The 12,782-nt window shown below is 40.7% G+C and overlaps 1 protein-coding gene across 1 annotated transcript in view; it reads right to left on the bottom strand.

The window, feature by feature from the left end:
* TANC2 (tetratricopeptide repeat, ankyrin repeat and coiled-coil containing 2) overlaps positions 1–12,782 on the bottom strand; it is a 481,882-nt gene that overhangs the window by 21,884 nt on the left and 447,216 nt on the right. The window contains exons 17-19 of the mRNA XM_025361091.1: positions 10,340–10,525; positions 7,365–7,458; positions 347–480 (exon numbers count right to left, since the gene is read on the bottom strand). Coding sequence (XP_025216876.1) covers positions 347–480; positions 7,365–7,458; positions 10,340–10,525 — 414 coding nt within the window. The remainder of the gene's footprint in view (positions 1–346; positions 481–7,364; positions 7,459–10,339; positions 10,526–12,782) is intronic.

The raw sequence follows: 12,782 nt of genomic DNA, 5'->3' as shown, positions 1-12,782 counted from the left end.
TGTATTTTCTTTCAGTAAGTCTCAGACATCTGCAGGTAAGTGATTAGCATAAGTTCGCTGAGAAATGAACCTTCCAAGGAGACTTTGGATACTGTGAAATGTGACAAGGAGGTCACTCTATTACCAGGACAAAAGTAGTTAGTCCTTTTATACAAAGTGATTGTTTTGAATGTTAACTGTCGTATTCTCAATTAACCAGAATATTCACAACAGAGGTCCAAGTCCTCAAACCTGATCACTGCTGGGTAACCCAAACTTTACTTGTGATCATTTTGCTCTGTGTATCAGAAGTCCTCACATAGAACTCAGTCCTGCCTGAGGGACCGGAAGTGGTCACCCTGCTTACCTGCCAGTGGCCCTGGCGCACTGTGCTGAATAGTGGCACTGCCCCTCGGCGGTTTGGCTGGGCCACTGCTGCCCCTTGTTCCAAGAGCAGACGGCACACCTCCAGTTTGCCCCTTCCGGCTGCAGCTGTTAGGGCTAAGGGCAGAGAACAAAGACTGAGGACAGGTGGTTCTTGTCCTCTCCAGTGCTCCATGTTAAACGTGACATATCCCTGTGTTTCATTAATGTAATTGCTACTTTACTTCTAAGAATAATGATTTTTGCCACCTTTTCCAAGTTGTAAAGAAAAATAATGAATAAAGACACATTTAAATTGCCTCACAATATTTGGGGACAATTATAATAATAATAAATCTATTGAAAACTCACCTTTAATCAAACTCACTTGGTTTCATTTTCCCTGACTAGACTGTCTTCTCTGCTTTGGTCTACCTCTCGTTTGGTACCTCTTCCTAGCTACAAACTTTGTTAGTCTATGTGTGGGTGGAATCTAAAGACAAGATCTTTGCAGAGATAAAGTTGTTTTTTTTTGTTTTTTGTTTTTTTTAGAATTAGCTGGGAACTACCCCCAGCCAAGCTCTACCCTGGGCTCTTAATCCTAGAGCACCAAAGTTAGGAATTGCAGTCCAAAGTCTTGGGCCAGTTTTCATTCTTTTTCTTCATTAGTTGATACAGATGTTTCTGGTACATTTGCAATCATTTTTTATATAAGGATTAGAATGATTCAAGGTAGCAGTCTTAAAGATGAGAGAAGAGGTATGACAAAGACTATTTTCTTCTGAATATAAAATAATGAAGTCACATGTAAAAATAGCTACAGTGAGTTTAAGAGACATATTAGGAAAAAAACAGAAACATTCTTCTTGTGCCGCTATCCACTGACAATATGATCTCTGACACAAAGGAGATTTTACGAATGCCTGTTTGGCCCTCAGAGTATCATTTCAACAGCAGAAAGAGGAGTTTGGAGATATGAAGTCTATCTTTTAACAAATATGTATTTGTTTCATTTAACCGTGGAATCTCAGGTGCACAAGTCTATTGTTTTAAAAAATGAGGGGTATGGAGGATGGAAACACTGTTAGAACATGTAGGAGTTATACTTCATTTTAAATAAAGAGGATAAAGATTTTTTTTTTTCCAAATTGACTTAAAAAATTGATGTAGTAGTCAGCAGGTCCTTCTTTTGTTATGGCCTCCTACTCCAGTAACAAACCAGAAAATAATATTTGGCAGGCACAGATACTGCAGTTTGCAAACTTTAAAATGTATTCAGAGAAGCAAATAAAATTTGTATCAAATGGACATTTGCATTCGTTTCCACTTAAGTGCAAATTATGGCATTTTGTCTCTGGACTTGGCCAAATTTATCCACTACTGAGTCATATGCAAAATGAAAACTACCTGTAATTTCCACAAATATAAACCTTCAAGTAACATTTTCCTTCCTTCTGCAAGGACAAAAACGACTTATGAAGTAAAATGTGGTAATTTTAGAAGATACACGCACTCTTCAACCAGTTCTATCTATGGCTTGTCTTATGTGTATTTTCAATTTTAGTTTGGAACTCCTGACATTGACATTTCTTTTCAGTTCCTTACAGGAGGGCAGTGGTTTGGTCCTATCTGAGGTGAGGGGTCATTTCCAACCCTGAGTGGATGAGCTCAGGTGTTAATGGCTATAATTATTTACTGGATAAAGAAGTTTCATTTCTTGTTTTTTAAATATAAGCTATGTTCCCTCTTTCTTTGTTTTTTTTTTTTTGAGATGGAGTCTCGCTCTGTCGCCCAGGCTGGAATGCAGTGGCCGGATCTCAGCTCACTGCAAGCTCCGCCTCCCGGGTTTACGCCATTCTCCTGCCTCAGCCTCCCGAGTAGCTGGGACTTCAGGCGCCCGCCACCTCACCCGGCTAGTTTTTTGTACGTTTTAGTAGAGACGGGGTTTCACCGTGTTCGCCAGGATGGTCTCGATCTCCTGACCTCGTGATCCGCCCGTCTCAGCCTCCCAAAGTGCTGGGATTACAGGCTTGAGCCACCGCGCCCGGCCTATGTTCCCTCTTTCTCAAGTTCATATTTCTAATAGGTTAGAAAACAAATTGTGAATTCTATATATGGGTCAGAACACAAGAGTAGTTTAATAATTTGACTGGATAGACACTTATTAGGAATCATAAGAATTATCTTGGTGCATAAAACAAACCATTTGGAAAATTTCTAACCCACATTCTGAACCCATTTAAAGTAGTTGCTAGGTTGATAAGGTTGCAGCAAACCTCTGTATGTGAAGGGGCCAAATACATTATTTTTCATGAAAGAACTTACAGCATCCTAGAGAAAATATAGACAGTATTTCAGAATCAAGCCTCTCACTAATGATGCCAGTTCACAGAACACATCTGAATATTCACAACCAGTGCCCATCTGGAAAGCCACACTGTCCAGTCTGATAATTCTATTGCTCTGGATGCCCCATTTCTCCCCACTGGATAACACATTTATATGTGAGGGAATGTTCCATTTGGCCTTTTTCTTTGTTGTATCATCTCTGTTGTTTAGGTTTTAATGATGTCATTTGGCAGCAACCTTCAGCTGATAGCTGGACATGGTTATTAACACAGCTGGCCAATTTCATCTCAGAACACCACAACTATGTAAAATGGAATCTGGGCTTTTCAAAATCCAAGAGTAAGGAGTTGTATGGCTGGATTTTATAAGAGATTTATCAAAAACTGTTAAAACTTTCTAAAAGAAAGGAGATGAAGGTAAAGCCAATTCTATAAAACACTAAACTGCAAACAGAGCAGTTAGGAGCCAACTTTCTTCCTAAAAGAGCAGTAACAGAATTTGTTCCCTAGCTTGTCAGCATCTGACAAGATGATCTGACAGAAATGGTCTTTTTTCAAAGGAAAACATCTAAGGAGTTGGAAGAGGCAGACAGGATGTAGCTCAGAGTTGGGGAAACAGCCAGAGTCTGCTTGGATGGGATGCTGACAGCAAAGAGAATGCAGAGATGCAAATGATTCTTTCATCTACTTTCAACCTTGGAAGAGTCCAGCACAGACAGGTCGTGTAAGATCAAGGGGTGGGGGAGGAGGGGGAAGAGGCTGGGGAGAAATAAACTGATCACTGCTATCCAAAATACCATTAATAAAACATTTATTGAGCTATTTGTCAGACACTGTCTCTGCTGTCAAAGAACTCATGGTTAAGGAAACAGATGAATATGTTAATATAGAGTGTGATATATACAATGGAGGTATGTCCTTGGTATGAGGGAAGGCACAGAGGAAGAGGTTTCTGAGATGGCCTCCAGGTAGAGATGATAATGTGAGCTAGATGCTGAAAGATGAACAGGAGATTTACAGGCATGGAAGGTGTGGGGTGGGCCAAGGGAGAGCATGAATAAAGGCAGTGAGGGGTAAACAGCATGCTTACTGTTACCGGAATTACTGGAGAAGACAGGCAATATATGAGGCTGGAGATAATTACTGGTCTTTTTATGCTACATTAAAGGACTTAATCCTACAAGTAGTAAATGAAGGTCAGTAAGCAGGAAAGTGACCCAAACAGACTATGGCCTAAAAAGATCACTTTGGCTGAAGTCTGAGAGATGTATCACAACAGGGTGAGGCTAGAGGCAGAAGCTCAATTAGGAGGTAGCTGAAATAATCTAGGCAAAAGATGATGAGGGCAGGAATTAAAGGAATCTAGTAAATTTATTTTGTAAACTCTGGTTTCTTTTTGGGGCCATGTATTTCCAGGGTTGGCCTCTAGAGTTGCTAGAAGCTCTCAGTGCTGGTCCTGGTCTGTGCCCACAACATAAGGGAGAGGAAGGTGTGGTGAACAGTCTTGTCACCTTGTTTGGTTTTCTTCTGTGGTGTTCCATAAGAAGTCTGTGAAAACTCTATGGGATGGGAGGGGGTCAGCAGATGGAAAGCTGGTTGTAACATCTGGAAAGAGAAAGAGGCTACAAATGGAGGATGAAAGCCACCAGGAGGCTCTAGTGATCTGCCTTCAGAAAATCTTGATGTCTAAAAATCACACCCCAATTAATATTCTAAGATTCACTTTCTCCCTCTACATTTTAACATCTCCGAAATTGGAATGCATCTTATAATTAATGTGATAATAAAGAATTGTGTCGTGTCAGTATAGTTGGCAGAAGTTGTTTGTTTTTGTAGTGGCACAAAATACTGGATATATACTTTCTTAAAGTTAATGGTGTCTTAGATTTGATAGAGTAAGTGATACATATTATAGGAAACATCATGACCATTGTATTTTCCTTAGGTTAAAAATCGTCACTTAGGTCCTGGTTGCAGATATAAGCCCCCACCAACTAGCTTTGGGTCACAGACCACAAACCACATATAAAAATGCAAAAATATGTATAAGATTTTGTCATGGGACAAAAAACTATGGCATCGTAATTTAATAGGTCACTAAAAAATTTAAATGATCATGTGCTGTAAGTTAGAAAGGCACATGTATGTTTAATAAACATCACTGTAGATAGAAAAGTGCATCAAAGTCCGTTCTATACTAGTGATGAGCTGTAGGGTCACTGTCACATAATAAACATTATTTTCCAGAACTTTTTCTGAAATAAAATAATTTTTCATAGATATAGAAATTGTATTACAGCCAGGCGCAGTGACTCACGCCTGTAATCCTAGCACTTTGGGAGGCTGAGATCGAGAGATCACCTGAGGTCAGGGGTTTGAGACCAGCCTGGCCAACATGGCGAAATACAAAAAAAACTTTACTAAAAATACAAAAGAAAAAAAAATTAGCCAGGTGTGGCGGTGCATGCCTGTAATTCCAGCTACTCGGGAGGCTGAAGCAGGAGAATCACTTGAACCCAGGAGGCAGAGGTTGCAGTGAGCTGAGATTGTGCCACTGCACTCCAGCCTGGGGGACACTGTGAGACTCCGTTTCAAAAAAAAGAAAAAAAAAAAAAGAAATCATATTACAAATAAATTTCAACTTAACTCATGTTTAAGTAGCTCTTTATGTTTATAATATTATAATTATATTGTATAGATGCATAAATCAAACATAACACAGTTCTGATTATAAGCAAACTGACATGAAGTTTTGATTTTTTAAAATCTTGAGGCCGGGCGCGGTGGCTCACGCCTGTAATCCCAGCACTTTGGGAGGCCGAGACGGGCAGATAACAAGGTCAGGAGATCGAGACCATCCTGGCTAACACAGTGAAACCCCGTCTCTACTAAAAATACAAAAAAAATTAGCCAGGCATGGTAGCGGGCGCCTGTAGTCCCAGCTACTCAGGAGGCTGAGGCAGGAGAATGGCGTGAACCCAGGAGGCAGAGCTTGCAGTGAGCCGAGATCGCGCCACTGCACTCCAGCCTGGGTAACAGAGCGAGACTCCGTTACACCAAAAAAAAAAAAAAAAAAAAAAAAAAAATCTTGAGATATGGTACATATGTACAAAATTCACTGTAAACATTTATTGTATACTTTAAGGTATGAAATATTTTAAAAATCCTGAGGCCATAAAATTTTATTCTAAAATAAGAAATTCATGTCAATAAAAATAAGTCCTCCATTTAATTCATGCCCTTCTTGAACATTTTTAAGGATTTCTTTCAAGTACACCATTAGAATGTGTTTGATATTCATCGCTATGACTATTAGTCTTGTAATTTCTATTCATTATCACCATGGGGACATGACTCTTTCTGCCGCTGTCAATGGTTACACCGCCATGCCCTTGGCAACAAAGGGTCTGCTGGAGATGCGGCAACACTGTGTTGGGGGAAGGCTGTGCTGATAGAAGCACACCAACATGTCCCTCCTGCAGCTCTAGGTCACACACATATGCTTACTCCAGAGTGGCTGATGTCCTGCCCAGTTCCTTCCCCTCGGTCTGTCCTCTGGCTTCCCTCAGGGTGGGGCTCCAGAGACAGCAGCTGTTTCCAGCTGTATACTTTCCTTTAATCTGTCATGGACTCTTAAGCTGCAGCTGCCAGGCATCTGCTCCCTTTGGATCTTACAAAAGGAGGGATTATTCGAGAAGCAAATTCCTGAGTTTTGGACCATTCCACATGATGTTAAACAAGTCAGGAAATGTGTGTAAGACTTTGTCACGAGAAGAAATCCCACAATAGGTCTTTATACATTTAAATGAGTTCAAGAACCTCTTATTTTTAATAACACTCTTATCCTAACCCAAATGCATATCCTTCTTGTATGCATTGTAAAATATTCTCCCTAAATTGGCCATCTCAGTATTGGTCTACTTCTCCTGGAAAATATGACACATATCTGTGGTTACTCTACAGTTTTCATTGCCCTGGTTTCATAAAAATATATCGAAGGTTACTAATGTTTCTCCAGATGCTGCAGTTCATAGACTTGCAGGGAAGCCAACAATCATGTCCTGCAAAAGCCACAAGGAAGAGGCTTCTGTTTGCATCGTAAGTACCGAACGATACAGAAACTGATTTGCTCCAGACCAACAGGAATTGCATGAGGCTGGGCCCTCACTATGCATCCAGATAGCAACTTCACTCACAATATATTAGATTAATTGTGTCATATACCATGGTACCACAGTAACATTTGGTTAAGCCAGAGGTGTGGGTGAAAATTTAACATCCTGGTTAACAAATGCAAGAGGAGTTATTTTGATGGGAGAAATATTTCTTCCTAACTACTACAAGGATCACATAAAAAGGAGAGAGGCCACAATTATTTTCTGCTCTGGTTTGGCACATTGTAAGGTAACTTTCAGTCTTTTAAAAATATTTGGAAACAAGAGAGGGAAAAAGTTTGGTTTGAAAGAAGACTCTGGTGCAAAGAGTATGGAGAATCCACAAGGAAAGAGGACTGAAAGAGGAAAATTGCTGTTTAGTTTGGCTGAATCAGTCTCCAATACAAAAGCCTGAGACAGAGGAATGCCAAATGTATGCCAGGGAAAAAAATAAGGGGGCGACATATGAGAGTCCACACAAACACAACACATTCTTGAGGGCAATGTTCATGAGAGGTACCTGTCTCTCCCCAGAGACTGTCGAAGCTGTTGATCTGTGCTCGCTCTACTTCCTCTTCATCTTTTTCTGGAAGATCAAGTAGGTAGGAGACAATCTGAAACAAGAAGTTGTGTCAGCTCAAATTTCAGGTGGAAAATTATGCTACTGACACTAGCCTGTGAGGTTTGGAAGATGCTTAAATGATCCAAGTATCACTAAATCTCATGCACACAAAAGGAATCAGAACTGACTGTCCTAATAAAGAAACCCACAGCTTCCATGATGTGCATCTGTCCTATTAGGTACAGTTTACGCATTTCTCTAGAATGCAATTCACTTATATAGCATGTGATTTTTAAAAAGTTACATATTCTTAATATTTAAGTTAAAGAAGCAATCCTTCCTCCTCCCTATAAAAAAGCCATAGAAAATATGAGAAAACTGATGGCCTGTTTTTCTTTCTTTTTTTTTTTTTTGAGACAGGGTCTCATTCTGTCACCCAGGCTGGAGTGCAGTAATGTGTTCATGGCTCACTGCAGTCTTGACCTCCCAGGCTCAAGCAATCTTCAGCCTCCGGATTAGCTGGGACTACAGGCATACACCACCACACCTGGCTAATTAAAAAAGTTTTTTTTTTTTTGGGCAGAGATAGGGGGGTCTTGCTATGTTGCCCAGGGTGGTCTTGAACTCTTGGCCTCAAGTGATTCTCCTGCCTTGAGGTGAAGTGCTGGGATTACAGGTGTGAGCCACTGCACCTGGCCCTGTATTTCCTCAGAGTAAAGTGATTATCTTCCTTTTTCCTCTCAGATGTATAAGGACTGTTCTGGAACTAGTAAAGGGAGAATAATCTCTAAACACACCGAAAAGTGACAGTTCTGTTTCCGAGAATTTGACTGCACAGGGTTAAAAAACCTCCCATAGGTGATACAAATTTTAATATTACTTAACACTCCCTTGGTGACATGTCAGCTCAGTTGATATGGCAGCTGTTTTGCTGATTATCCCATGCTTGTACTGGCCCATGAAAGCTGACTGTTAAATTCTCAGAAATTCTGAAAGCCAGTTGTTTGTTAGAAATCAAATAGCAATTAAATAAACTAACATTAAAAACAAAGGTTAAAGAATACTCATATCTTGCAACTTCCTATGATTTAACTATATTTTACTATTATCTGTGCTGTTGAAGTTATTTATATTGATTGTGCATGTCTGCACGGTGGGAATATTACATAATAATGTGCTGCTGGGCATCTCCTCCCACCTTTGTTTCAGTGATGTCACATTGGTAGCTTGAAATTGGCCATGATGGGAATATTTACACCCTCGAAACTGGCAAACATTATAAATCAGGGCTTCATTTAGTGCTAAAGCTGAAAGAGGTTTCAGTTTAATGAATATAGTTTGTATATGGATGAGAAGTAGTTTAACAGTAGATCACATATCAGATTTAATGGCAATAGAGTCATTGAGAAAAGAGCAAATTGGGATGCAGCTCCATTTGTCAAACTTTGGTTATAAGTTACAACCATAGGTTAGCTACAAATTTGGCAAAAATCAACAAAAGCATTCAATTAAGAGTACTATATAGTTCATTATTATTTGTAAGTTGTGTGCAACATACTCTTTTTGTTTGCTTCTTTTGAGATGGAGTTTCACTCCTGTCGCCCAGGCTGGAGGGCAATAGCATGATCTCAGCTCATTGCAACCTCCACCTCCCGGGTTCAGGTAATTCTCCTGTCTCAGCCTCCAAAGCAGCTGGGATTACAGATGCCTACACCACCATGCCCAACTAATTTTTGCGTTGTTAGTACAGACAGGGTTTCACTATGTTGGCCAGGCTGGTCTCAAACTCCTGACCTCAGGTGATCCCTCGCCTTGGCCTCCCAAAGTGCTGGGATTACAGGCAAGAGCCACCGCATCCGGCCTCTTTTTTTAAAAAAAATTATTTCAACTTTTATTGTAGATTCAAGGGCAGTGAATGTACAGGTTTGTTTCATGGGTGTACTGGATGATGCCGAGGTTTGGGACACAAATCATCCCATCACCCAGGTAGTGAGCATAATACTCAACAGTTTTTCAACCCTTTCCCCTTCCTCTCCCCTCCCAGTAGTCCCCAGTGTCTACTGTTGCCTCTTTATGTCCATGAGTACTCAATGTTTAGCTCCCACTTTCAATGAGAACATGTGGTATTTGGTTTTCTGCTCCTGTGTTAATCTGCTTAGGATATTGGCCTTCAGTTGCATCCATGTTGCTGCAAAGGACATGATTTTGTTCTTTTTATGGCTGTGCAGCATTCCATGGGAACACATTTTATCAGTAAAATTTATAATAAATGTATGTACACACACACAAACACACACCCCTGTTCCACCCCACACCCCTCCTCAGGGTTGGTTGTTAAACATTTCCTAGCACACTACCAATTCCCTACATTTGCCACTATTATTGTTCCTATCATTAATAAATAAAATGTATAATGTTTAACAGTTTACCAAGCATCCCTTACAATAGCCTTGTATGAAGGAGTTTATTAGTTTCACTTTGCTGATGGGAAACTAAACTTCTAAGAGATTAGGTAAATTGTTCAAGGTCTAGAGTTAACGAGTGGCGAGGCTGGGACTCAAACATGGTCCTTCTATGATTCTAAATGTTATGCTGTTCCTGTGCCACATTATCTAACCATGTGACTACACCTCAATAATTCACCTCTTTGAGCCTTGGTGCCACTGTCTGTTAAACAGGGAGGAAAACATGGAGAAGAATTAGATCATTTCCATGGTCCTTTCCAACTCATGCCTTTCTATACCTATAATTAGAGAGATCTTGGCATTTGAGTAAAGTGCTTCATGGAGTTTAATCTCCTTATTATTCAGAGCAGCGATCACGAATTCACATTAATTTGGTTGGCAATTTTGTCTTCATGCGATCTTTTCTCCTGGTTTCCTAGGTCCTTCAATACATAGCTTGAAAAAACAATCCTACTGTCTACTTCTTACCTCAGTATAACCCATGCTGGCTGCAGCAATGAGGGCCTGTTGGATGGCATGGCTCTTCTTAAATACTCCTTGCTGCTGGCCGGCCATTGTCCAGTCACACTGAATCAAAAACTTGACAACCTCCAGATGACCTCGGAGTGCAGCATGAACCAGAGCACACTGCCCGTTCTTATCCAAATGATCCACCTAAGAGGAGAGGACAGGAGATCTGTGTGAACACAGACTTGTGGCTGAACTCGCAATCTAGTCACAACCACCACTGCACAAGTCTAGACTACTAAGAGTCATCCTTTCCACTCCTGGAACCAATCTCTGAGCAAATTCAGGAGACTCTGCTCAGCCTAGATTATTACTGAGCTACAACTATGCTAAATGTCCCTCTGGGAAGAACTTCTTTTCCTCAGAAAAGGTCAGACTTTTGTTTTCGCATTCAAAGAAAAACAAAAACCAAAACTCTCAGCTTGAGCTTTGTCTTCCTGAGGTAAATTCTTCTTTGTCTCCTCAAATTGTTCTTTTTAGACCAAGATTTGAGAAACTGGTAGCTCTGCTGACATAAAAAAAATTATCTTTGAAATCAAAAAAGGGAAGAAAAACATGAAGCTACAATTTTTTGGCCTTCCAAAGAAGCAAAACATCTCATATCATGAATCATTTGACCACCAAACTTTGGCAAAGTCTGCTTCTCTCTTCCAGCAGGAGGGAAGACTCTCAAAGATCTGCCCCAAATAGCTAGAGGCACTTCCAGCTTATTGCATCAATGGCAGTCTTTATAATTTCAGTGTTAGTTACAAGTTTAGGCTGAAAGAAGACCCTGATCAAGATCAATTTACCAGAAGGGCCTTCGTTTCAGCAGATGAGTGTCCTTTCATTAGATGAGTAGCCTTTTCTGGTAGGTAGGTGGTACTTGTCCTGTGGTAGTTAGATCAGTTGAAAACATAAGTTCTGTTTCTGGCTTTCCTACTGACTTCAGTTCCACCCAGCCATCCACATAGTGAATGTTTACTGAATACAGAGTGTGTGTAAAGTAGCACTTAGGTGAATAAGACAGTAATATATAGGTTCTGCTCTCAAGGACTCTCCAACAAGGAGAGTGACAAGAGCCTGTCCAACAAAGGAGCATACAATAAATCTAAAGGAAAGTAAAAGTGCAATAACATTTCAGAGGAAGGAAAGATTAATTCCTGACTAGAATCAGGAACAGATTCAGACAGAAAGGTCTATCTTGACTGGCTGAGATGGAAAATGATTAATGTACTCTAGTTTTTGTAAGAGTAGGGCAAATGAAAGGGAAGTTTAAACTCTAAGGCTGAAAAGGTCTTTTGGGACAGAGCATGGATATTTCTGAATGCCAGGCTAAGTGGTCTGAATTTTAACCAGTAGGTAGTGGAGTCATTGAGTGTTTTCATGTTCAGAACTGTATTTTCTTTTTTTTTTTTTTTTTGAGATGGAGTCTCGCTCTGTCGCCCAGGCTGGAGTGCAGTGGCCGGATCTCAGCTCACTGCAAGCTCCGCCTCCCAGGTCTACGCCATTCTCCTGCCTCAGCCTCCCGAGTAGCTGGGACTACAGGCGCCCGCCACCTCGCCCGGCTAGTTTTTTTGTATTTTTTTAGTAGAGACGGGGTTTCACCGTGTTCGCCAGGATGGTCTCGATCTCCTGACCTCGTGATCCGCCCGTCTCGGCCTCCCAAAGTGCTGGGATTACAGGCTTGAGCCACCGCGCCCGGCTCAGAACTGTATTTTCAAAAACTAAGCGAATGGATAAAAGAAACCATGGCTCCTTGGAGAAATGGTTGATTCCAGGACTGGGGTAAGAGATGAGACTAGAACATCCTGTGGTGTCAGAAAGTTAGAAGGTGCTCAAAAGTTGAAAGGACACAGGAATCAGTTTGAAGGAGTTCCCAATGGCCAAATCTGGGGCAACGTGAACAACGAAATGAATAATAACAGTAATGGATTTCAGGCTATAGAATAAAATAAATATCCATGACTTCATAGTAATATCAATAAATATTTGAATAAATACATGGGGGAGAAGAGATCGCTTTTCCTTACAGTAAAATTTCAATTAATAAATGCTGAGGGAATGATGGAAGTAGAAAATCACTGTTAGGCAAACACCAAAGTAATAATTATTGCAGTGGCTGGGCACGGTGGCTCATGCCTGTAATCCCAGCACTTTGAGAGGCTGAGGTGGGTAGATCACCTGAGGTCACAAGTTCCAGACCAGCCTGGCCAACACGGTGAAACTCCATCTCTACTAAAAAATACAAAAATTAGCTGGGTGTGGTGGCAGGTGCCTGTAATCCCAGCTACTCTGGAGGGTGAGGCAGGAGAATCGCTTGAACCTAGGAGGCGGAGATTGCAGTGAGCAGAGATCGTGCCATTGCACTCCAGCCTGGGCAACATGAGTGAAACTCCTCTAAAAAAAAAAAAAAATTAAAAAA

This window comes from Theropithecus gelada, chromosome 16 (assembly GCF_003255815.1).
Source record: "Theropithecus gelada isolate Dixy chromosome 16, Tgel_1.0, whole genome shotgun sequence".
Lineage (NCBI taxonomy): Eukaryota > Metazoa > Chordata > Mammalia > Primates > Cercopithecidae > Theropithecus > Theropithecus gelada.
The sequence above is the reverse complement of the archived record's forward strand: the minus strand, read 5'-3'. Positions and strand labels throughout refer to the sequence as shown.